The sequence below is a fragment of the Pempheris klunzingeri genome, chromosome 16, assembly GCF_042242105.1.
Source record: "Pempheris klunzingeri isolate RE-2024b chromosome 16, fPemKlu1.hap1, whole genome shotgun sequence".
Taxonomy (NCBI): domain Eukaryota; kingdom Metazoa; phylum Chordata; class Actinopteri; order Acropomatiformes; family Pempheridae; genus Pempheris; species Pempheris klunzingeri.
Genome location: NC_092027.1, coordinates 12,521,136 through 12,531,465, shown reverse-complemented (window position 1 = coordinate 12,531,465; position 10,330 = coordinate 12,521,136). Strand labels below are relative to the sequence as shown.

Below are 10,330 nucleotides of genomic sequence, written 5' to 3'. Positions count from 1 at the left end.
TTCCCCTTAGAACCAAAACACAAACAAGCTCTTCCGCCCCCCGTGCCACGTCACACAGCACGTCTGCCATCCAGAAATCAGTCCCTCAGCCAATTAGCCACTAATAAAACAAGCACGTTGTATTGGAGTATTCATTTATCTAATAATACCACTCCATAAAAAGACTATGGGCTTACTTTGTATGCACAGTCATTGGTCTAATATTTGCATTTTTTGAACTTATTGCCCAGTTGTATATTTAATCTAATATTCATTAATATAGCCTAGGAACAATGTACATGCCTTTATGTCATTTGTATAAAAAGGAACAAAAGTGAAGCAGGTGGCAGACACGGTGTGATGAGTCCATACACAGAGATCAATATCTAATATTCTAGGATAGGCCATTTTTGTTACTGTTTTCAATAATAGCCGTGCAAGGGATGTTTAAAGCAGTGACCACAAGAGTGATTTTTCCCTTTCAGATTGGTTGATTTGATCATTTTTAGAGGCATAAAGAAGTGGTGGTGTGCAGTATTTCACAAGAAAAAGGTAAAAATAAATAAATAAATAATGCCAGACAATAAACATAATTTTGTGCAACCTTTGTCTGCATAGGCTGTGCATATACAGCATACCTATACATATATGCATATAGAGACCATATATGAACTGCCTATGTATACTTTCTTTGTCTACATGGGCAACATGATTTAAGTGAGAATAAACACCGAAGGAGATAAAGATAAAGAAAAGGTCCCCTGTATCTTCAACCTCATGTGTTCTCTCACTGGCCTGAGATGAGATCCTGTTTGAAACGTATCATGAGTTGAATACACATTTGTGCAAATGATTGGATGAGGATGATTGGGACACTCAGTGTTACAGCTGGCAACTCAGACAGGACAGAGCTGTAGTACAACAACAAGCCAAGAGGGGGCGGTGTTACAAAACTACTGTCGGAGTTTAGCTCAGCGAAGCTCCACCCTGCTCATTCCTCTCTTCCGGTTAAGGCCATATCAGCACATTTTATTTATTGTGGAATATATATTTTTATGTCCTGTCGGTGATATGTCATATTTTATAACGGGGATATCATAACACGTTGTTTATCCAGCGGTTGTCAGTTTTTAGCAGCTCGCGAAGACTCCTGTTGAACAAAGTGAGGAACATCCAGCCATGGAGGAGGAGATAGTGGAGACACCAGAGGAGCAGCTGGCAAAGCAGCACCGCAAGGAAAAGAAAGACATGCAAGGTAGCTAACTTCAGCTGTGGTTTCTAGTTAAAACGTGTTTCTTCTCATCTCATGTTTTGGAATCTAGCACAATCTAGCTACTAGCAAGCCAAGCAGTTGTAAAATATCACCATTGAGCAAAAATAAGGTGACTATAATAATAGTGCTGTCATTTTTAGGTATTAAGAATTTGTGCAGGGTTTTTACCCCCACTAATAGTTTCTCATTGATTGTAGTGTTAGGGCAGAAAACTGCTGCTGCTCCTGCTGCACAGATCTCCATGGCGTGACACTTTCAAGCTTCTGGTCTTTGTAGTCGTGCTGATGTCAAAGTTTGTTTTTCATCCTCTGTCAAAGACAAAATACAAGCTGGGACATCACAGATCGGGCTGTGGCATTACACTCTTAATGCCATCTTATGTAGGCTGTATTATGTTACTTCATGGAGAGAGGTGCAGCAACAGTTTTCTGGCACATATGAGTTATATTTGAAATAAGGTTGTTTATTTTAATTTCTTCTAACCAATCAACCAACATTAAGGTGTATTATTACTGTCCATGGGTGTGTGTTCTTCATATTCATCATCTTAGCCATCTAATTTATTTTTACTTGACCTAACCAACATCAAGCCCCATGTGAGAGCTGTATTCTGTATATAGTGTGTGTATGAGTTAATGAGGTGTGGTGGCGTCTGCTCTTGTGCTTCACTTTCAGCTAAAATCCAGAGCATGAAGAATGCAGTCCCCAAAAATGACAAGAAAAAAAGGAAACAAATGGCAGAGGAGATTGCCAAACTAGAGGTCGACCTCAGTCAGAAACATGATGAGGAATTCAAGCAACTCAAATCTACCAGTGGCACAAAGGTAAATGTGGGCATTCACATTATTGACACATCTCATGGCTATGCATCAGGATACATTATAAGGCATGGCTGCCTTAAGAAGATGCACCCTTTTCAATGTAATCCTTGTATAATTAATTGCAAAACAGGTATTGTTATCAATGAATGTATCGTTCCAAACTAGACACATGGTTGTATTGAAAATATACATCGTTTTTTCATAATTAGTTGAAGCAACAGTGTGATAAAAGCAAATGTTAACTAAGCAAATGTTTGCTGAGCAAAGTATGCACAGAATGTATTCACCTTTTCACCTCTGTATGTCATTATTCCTCCTTACAGTACATGAAGTCTTATTAGAAAATAAATATCAATTTGAAACTTAACCAAAACTCTCCTCACACAGCCTCACAAGGTGGAAGAGGTGTTAAATGGAGTGGAGAACATGAAGATGGAGGATGGAGAAGAAGAAGAGGTCAAACAGCCACGTGTAACCAAGGCCCAGAAGAGAAGGGTGAGATACAGGTTTCACCTCAAACAGGACACATTTAAATGCTGTTTGTTATTGCTCACAACACTGTGTAACTGTCATTTATTGACATAGTCAGTGTACAATGGAAGAAGCACAGTTCAGTCAGTTCTCTCATTCTCATTTATTAGAATCTCCATGCACAAAAAAAAGCCATCCTGAATAATATACAAATATCAGTTTCTTAGACGTGTGTGAATTTGTTTCAGTCGTGGTGTCTTGTTCTAATTAGATACATTTTATTTAAATGATCCTCTCCAGGACAAGAAGGCTGCCCAGGAGAAGGAGAGGGAGAGCAGGATAGCAGAAGCGGAGGTAGAAAACCTGCAGGGCGTGAGGCACCAGGAAGGTTTGATGCTGGCTCAGAAACTTGCCCAGCAACAGCTTCAGATTAAGGAGATCTCCTCTGATGGCCACTGCATGTACCGGGCCATCGAAGATCAGCTGGCACAGCGATCACAGGTACATACTGTACTGAAATTCATACATACATACATACATACATGTTATTACTAAAGCTAATGCGCAGAGAGTACATACTCTGTTGTGTGTTTTTCTAGCCCGGGTTAACCATGAGTGTGAAAGAACTGCGGTCCCGCACTGCTGAGCACATGAGGAGCCACAGTGATGAATTCCTGCCTTTCCTTACCAACCCCAACACTGGTGACATGTACACAACAGGTTACACATTTGTTTTTGCTTCCAGAAACAATCTGTCATAGCTTTTAGATGGTAATTATGAATATTCATCAAGGGTTCGTGTATGTGTTGGTTTCCAGACGAGTTTGAGAAATACTGCAGTGACGTGGAGCACACAGCAGCTTGGGGTGGACAACTAGAAGTGAGTTATTAAGCTTCTGCCACAGATACACTGTGCTGTTGCTTCCTGTACTTTTCAACATTTACTTTCTTTTTCATGTCTTTTGACCAACAGCTGCGAGCTTTGACCCAAGTTCTTCGCATGGCAATAGAAGTGATTCAGGCCAACTCCTCAACTATAAAAATTGGAGAGGAATTTGATAGTGAACCCATCATCCTTGTGTACGTTGTGTTTGCATTGTTCTGCTTCTTATAGTTTCAAGTTGTATTAGCATAATTATTAAAATACTCACAGCTAAATTAGTAGATAAATGCACAATAATGTATTTAGATTAGACATTACAGTTGGATTTACAATCTGGCATTTATTTAGGCATTTATTGCATTTTTTTGTCTGTTCTGATGAAGCTTTTTAGGGTTTGGGAAAGTTAATCTCAGACGTCTTGAGTCACAGAATATGTTTTCTGTTCTTTTGCAGCTATATGCGTCATGCGTACGGACTGGGAGAGCACTACAACACTGTGGAGCGGCTAAAGGACCCCGCCAATGCAGAGGACAGCTGAAAGACAGCTCAGTGTTGGTGTGTCATAAACCAGTGTGTGTATTGCAGAGAGTGTTGAAACCACTCACACCATGGGGCCCTAAATACAAACGTATTTGGAGGGAGACGCCCCCGCTCATTGAAGACATTGTTAAGCTGAGGTTAACAGGGAGTGCTGCTGTTTTCAGAATGGAACACATAATGGTAGTCAAAAGAAATCGGTGGGGAGAGCGAAATCTCATACACGTCATCACTTCTGAAAATGGTATCATTGTGCTAATGAAAAACAGAATAGAAAGGAAATTAAAGTGTTAATGCGTTTACACTGGGCACCCTTGGTCATTTTGGGATCACATACTTTTGATCCAAATCCACTTTTGGCAGGAGAGGATGTAAGAGCTGTTGATGATGCATGTGACTCAACCGGATGTCAACAGAGTCACGAGAGGTTGCTGAACTTTTGCAGTGCTCTGGAAATGAACTGACATGTTGAACTTGTAAATCACATCAAGGTTACATAAACACATACAGTACTAATGAGATGTGTTACTGCTTTATTCGTACTTTTTCTTAAGCGGGCAACTGTATTCATTGATTTTAAATGAGGACTGTTTTCAAGATCACCAGGGAGCATACGGACAACAATCATCTGTACAGAAGGATGAAGAAATAATAGCAATTCTTTAATCCTACACAGACATGACCTGTTGACCAAGTGGTCGCCTCCAGGTTAATTCAAACTGTCACTTGGATTCTGTAAAATAGTTTAATAACCTATAAATCATATCTGTCCAATAATATAATCAAACACTTTATCTTACATGTTGTCATTAGATAATATGAATGAAATAGTGTGCTTTATGCTTATTTATATTTGACCACTATAGTTACTACTTTTAGATTAAGGCTGAACTTGAAAAACATGTTAAGTTTAGAAAATACGATTTATTCTAACTAATAGGCCACTGATGCACCATGCTGTAGTTATTCATTGTACTCAGGCAAAAGAAGTCTATTGTCCAGACAAGTTTTTTTGTTTCTCGTGTGATTTACATGTTATAAGAGAGAAACGTTTTACACTTCTGCCTCTCAGAAGGTTAAAATGCTGTGCAGTAGGACCTTGGACTTGAACATCTGCTATAAAGCTGAAGGAGGTGGAGACATCCTGCAGCACTCAGCTGTCACCACCAGAGGTCACTGTGGCCTCAGAGAAAATCCTCATTGGTCAGCTAAAAAGCGTCTTGTTACCATGGGAACTTGGACGAGCGCGCTCCACATTGGTTTTTTTTTGCAAATGGCTGAGTCAGTGATAAGAGCTTTATACGGTGGAGCAACTTCTCTCAATCTGAGCTCGAGGAAAATGAACGAAGTTCCTCGGTGTGTTTCCAGATTAGCAAAGCTCTCAGTTCTGCTGCTGAACAACAACTCCATCAGCGCCCTGCCTGCAGAGCTGCTCTCCCTTCAACACGTGAGTCTCCTCCGTTTGTTTGCTCCGAGCTCATCTGTTTGCTGGAAAATCTCCAAGATAACTTTTTAAATGTTTTACACACCACGCAGATTTGTGATTAAATATTTTTCCTTATGCAATGCCTGCAAGCTGGCTGAGCTGAATTTAGGAAATAATGCCTTGAAGGTGGTTCCCGCTGTTTTGGGCCATCTGGACTCCTTGAAGAAACTGTATCTGTTCAGCAACCAGATTACAGTAGTGCCACCTGAAGTGATGGGTAGGCTCTCACTGATCTGCATGAACTCTGAAGATTTGTTAAATAAAACACGCACACACACACACACACACACACACACACACACACACATAATGCTACAATGAACCCCTTTATAGTCATATTTCTGTTTTACAGGAGGACTACAAAACCTTGTTGTGCTCAATCTGAACCACAACCAGATTCAAAGACTTCCACCAGAGATGAAAAGGTACATTTATGGCACAAATATCTTCATGCCTGCAATAATAGGTTCTTAAGACCGCTATGGATTTGATATTTTACATGTAAAGCTAAATCAACTCAACTTGATTTCATCTCTATCTCTGCAAAAAAAAAAAAAAAAGGGTCATAAAGGGTTTAAAATAATGGATTTCCTGTCTTTCCCATCAGTTTGAAGAAGCTTCAACATCTCAGTGTGCTGGACAATAAGATGGTGGAGGTCCCTGTTGAGTTAGGTCACCTCACCAGGTTGTCTGAGATAAACTTGACCTCCAATAATTTGTCTTGCCTGCCTCAGCAGCTGTACCAGTGCAGAGAGCTAACCAAGTTGTATGTAGCCAGAAACAAACTGACCAGCCTACCAGAGGTGGGTGGACACTGTTCATGCTTAGTTTGGTGTTTTTCACATTTACTTCCTTTACACTAGGCAAGGCAAATTTATTTGTATAGCACCTGTCAGACACAAGGCAATTCAAAGTGCTTTACAGGGACATAAAACGCGATTAAAACAAGACACAGAAACATTAAATTGCATGTAAAAGATAAGAGCACGAGAAAATAAATAGTTAAACTAATGAAAATAGGTTTGATTAAAATTCTGCCATTTTCTTGAACTTACAGAACATGAATATTAATAGGCTCATATTTAAGGTAGCTTTTAAAGATATTAAGCAACATCTACATATCACAGTCCGGTTCTGACTTCATGGTCATTTCGCTCAGGGAATTGTGGCACTGACGAAACTCCAAGTTCTAGATGTGGCTGGGAACAAGCTGTCCATGTTCCCCGTTGAGGTATGTTACAGTATAATTCAGCAGCCCGATGCTGTACCACAGTGAAGTCTAAAGGATATTGAATTACAAAGTCACTGTGTGATGCAGAACATTTCTGTATATAGTTTCAGCTGCTGTCCCTGAAGGAGCTCCACTGCGAAGGCAACAGGTTTGTGCGCTGTGAGCCGATGTCGTCAGTGCAGGATGTGGAGGTGCTTACATTAAAGGTAAACTGTCACTGAAGCACAGCAGACTGGGCAGCACTTACCATATTTATCATCCACTATGTAAGATATCTCACAATAGGGCTTTGTGTTTATCCGCTAACATTGTTTTGTTGAATTCACAGCTCATTATTCTTTGTTTCCCAGGAGCTGGTTGCCAGATTTGTCTTGCGGGAGGACAGGAACAGGTCGTCTCTGGTCCACAAAATGCTTCCTCATTACCCGTTCCTGACTGCCCTGTTGGCCAATGGCAGCTGCTGTGCACTCTGCCTGGGGCCCTTCCTCACCACCTGGCTGGAGTGTGTGCATTTTGTCAGTCTGAAGAAGGTGTGAAAACATTTATTAAATACTGGGATTTAAAGAATAGGATTCTATGGCATCTGTTAGATCATATAATATATCTGCACTGAAATAGGCTAAATGTGTAGCGGCTTGTGTAATCATATGTGCTCTGGTATGTTTTTGTGTGTTACAGGACATGAAGATGAGGAGTTCTCTGACTATTCCAGTGCGCGCACTTCTTTGTTCATACAAGTGCTTTAACACGGAGGGACACTCCTACTATGGGGCTGCTACAAGATAAATTGAAATTCATTATAAGAGGTACCATCCATTATCTCATTCACTATCCCATCTCATATTTCTAAATAAACCTGTGGACACAGATCTCTTAATATGCAAATTTTATAATTGACCTCATCAACTCATGCTGCAGTGATCTCCAGTGTACGAGGCTTGTGTCCTCCAAACATCTCACAGATGCCATTTAAGTCTGTGGTCACAAGGTGGCATCAAATGAACACTAAAAAGTGTCCATCTAGTTGGACCATGTTTCAGTGCTCATTACAGGTCAACCACAGCTTTCATAAAATTCCCAATAATAGAATAAACATTGCACCATTTGTATTCCAGGTCTGTACATGGTGACTTTGCTTACTACTGTGTGCTTTTGTGCCACTTACACAACACCTTTGTTTGAGAAAACCTGGATTACCTACAGCTGTTTTTTTCACAGCGGTTTGTCAGTGCAGGTATTTAATATATAATCGGCAACCTTGTTGATAATACTCACCATGTTTGTTAAACACAAAGCCTATGTGGACGCTCAACCATTATAATTAAATTTCATTTTAAAGTCACAGACTTATGGCAAAATTATCATAGAACCTGTATAAAAATGTACTAGAATATATTGCCTACACATTATTGGCTGTGCAAATTTAGTGAGATCCTATTCCCTTGTCTGTGCTGTTCAAGCTGTATTGACAGTCCATCACTGCCCCATCTCTATCTCCATCTCCAGTCAGTGGCATCTGTTTCAACCTGCCAGACAAGAGAGAGATAGAGAGAGAGAGAGAAGGAGGGAGGGAGGGAGGGAGGGAGAGAGAAGGAGAACTTCATTTCTAGCAAATTAATTTCCCATCCACGCCTCCAGAGCTTGCTAGCTCGCTCACTAGCTGCTGCGGCCGCTGCTGCGTGTGTCTACTGAGTCGGAGCCTCATGCATAAGGCATCAGGTTTAATTGCAAACCCAGAAACTAATGACTTTGGACTGGTTAACAGCAGGGGAGCCATACATCTCGAGCAAACTGAATGAAAAATCAGCTCAGAGGAGAGAAAAAAAGGAGCCTAGCCCCTAATTGATGAATAATTGAAGCGGCGAGCTACAGGGCATAATTGTGACATTTTGTTTCAATCAATTTCCAAGTGGTGTGGGCGAAAGTGCACTTAAAGGGAAAAGGCAATGACAAAGAATGAGAAAGAAAGAGAGATAGAGTGAGTGGTCGGTGATGGAAATGGACATTGGGTCCTCAGTCATTGCAATGACATTTGCTGGGGCAAAAGAACAGACTCATTCAAACACAAAATGACTTTTCTCTCTATCTCCATCGCACTTTGTAGGGTTTCTGTCAAACTCCTGTTATGCCACTGTAAGGTCACTTTTTCACTCCCAGCCAATGGGTCCATACCCTTTTTATCCTGTCCCTTTTTTTCCCCACTTGCCTTTTTGTTTTTAAGAGGTTAATTACTGTCCATTTACCACACAGAAAATCTAAAGAGAAGCCGCCATCTGTTTAAGTCGATGTGTTTGCGTTTTCAGCAAAGCCGAAATCCTTTTCTAGTCAGCTTAGTTAGTTTACTGTCAAATAGAGGGTGAAGGCACCGGGCCAAGTCAGCCAGTGTGGTGGAAGTAAACACCACACCAGTCTGTCTTGGCCTTGTTGGCGTGGAGTGGACAAAGCCTGAGGGTCAGGCAGACAAAGAGAAGCAGCCAGGGCCACTGAGGCACAGCGCAGTCTGCACTTGCCCTGCATAGTGCTTTAATTTTCAAAAGATTAAATAAATTAGGATTGTTCTATGATGTGTGTTTGCAACACACAGCACACCAATACTCCACTCCAAAAACAGAAATGATGTCACAACATCATCTTTGTCCACAACATACGCTTATTCACTTTCATATTGCAAGTTGGATGAGGAGTTAGGAAATATGAGGAAAACTTGGGAAAAGCTTTAGAGGTGCTACCAGTGCTGTAAAGTCTACTGAATGTCTATGGCTTTGGTACCGATGAAAGAATCAAGCTACAACGTGTTAATTAGTGAGATTTTCAGGTATAGATTTCATTATGTCCCACAAAGCTAGGTTAGCTGTTTCCCCTTGTTTCTAGTCTTTGTGCTAAGCTAAACTATCTGAATATTGACCATTTACTGTTATGTCACCACAGACTTTGATGTACAACTTCATTTCAGATATTCACTAGATTTATATAATGACCTCACAATAGTGATAATAGTTTTTAAGGGGTGTATATGAATGTGGCTTGTAAATAGGTCATTCCATTCTGCTGGCACCATACTAATGGGTGAAAGGCCAACAGTACGTGCCTTCTTGAAGGCAGCAGATGTTAGGTCCTCAAGCAGTGGAGCAGCGGCAGCGGCAGCGGCAGCAGCGCCACTAGCTCAGTGGCCTCAGGACTTGTCTGATAGTCGGTCTGGTGTCTGGTGTCTGGTGTCAAGCTTTATGCACGCATCCACACATACACACATGCCTCTTTAACACACTGCACAAAAGCAAATACAATCAGTCCGCCCACTCTGCACTGATGACACATCATCAAGATAATTTTGCCCTCAACGCTTTGTTTTCATCACGGCGCTTCACAAAACACATAGTCGCACCCCCACATGTGCGCAGACACACTTTTTCCATATCACTGAGCTGTCCCTTATGATTGCCATATTCAGAGAGCCCTGTGTTTTTGTACAGAATAATTCTAAAAACCACGCACAGCTTGATTGACGTCTATGGAAATGAGGAGGTTGCATCCTCAAAGGAGACACCATACGGATGGGAGCAGCACACTGACGAGAGGCATCTACAAAAGGCGCTTGTAAATTCCTGACATGCCTAGCATATGTTAATGAGCTATTCTCTCGCTCTGATAT

General features: G+C 41.0%; 2 protein-coding genes across 2 annotated transcripts; both read left to right on the top strand.

Annotated features, from left to right (window-relative positions):
• Nucleotides 1-991: 991 nt before the first annotated feature.
• On the top strand, nucleotides 992-4,483 carry otud6b (OTU deubiquitinase 6B). Its single transcript, XM_070846514.1, has 8 exons — nucleotides 992-1,234; nucleotides 1,928-2,076; nucleotides 2,461-2,568; nucleotides 2,845-3,045; nucleotides 3,144-3,264; nucleotides 3,363-3,424; nucleotides 3,518-3,624; nucleotides 3,881-4,483. The coding sequence occupies exons 1-8, from the start codon at nucleotides 1,159-1,161 to the stop codon at nucleotides 3,963-3,965; spliced, it is 909 nt and encodes a 302-aa protein (XP_070702615.1). The 5' UTR covers nucleotides 992-1,158; the 3' UTR covers nucleotides 3,966-4,483.
• Nucleotides 4,484-5,237: 754 nt separating this feature from the next.
• Nucleotides 5,238-7,467, top strand: lrrc69 (leucine rich repeat containing 69). The gene is made up of 8 exons (XM_070847135.1): nucleotides 5,238-5,411; nucleotides 5,541-5,667; nucleotides 5,803-5,875; nucleotides 6,058-6,253; nucleotides 6,610-6,681; nucleotides 6,786-6,887; nucleotides 7,032-7,211; nucleotides 7,360-7,467. The coding sequence occupies exons 1-8, from the start codon at nucleotides 5,238-5,240 to the stop codon at nucleotides 7,465-7,467; spliced, it is 1,032 nt and encodes a 343-aa protein (XP_070703236.1).
• Nucleotides 7,468-10,330: the final 2,863 nt, after the last annotated feature.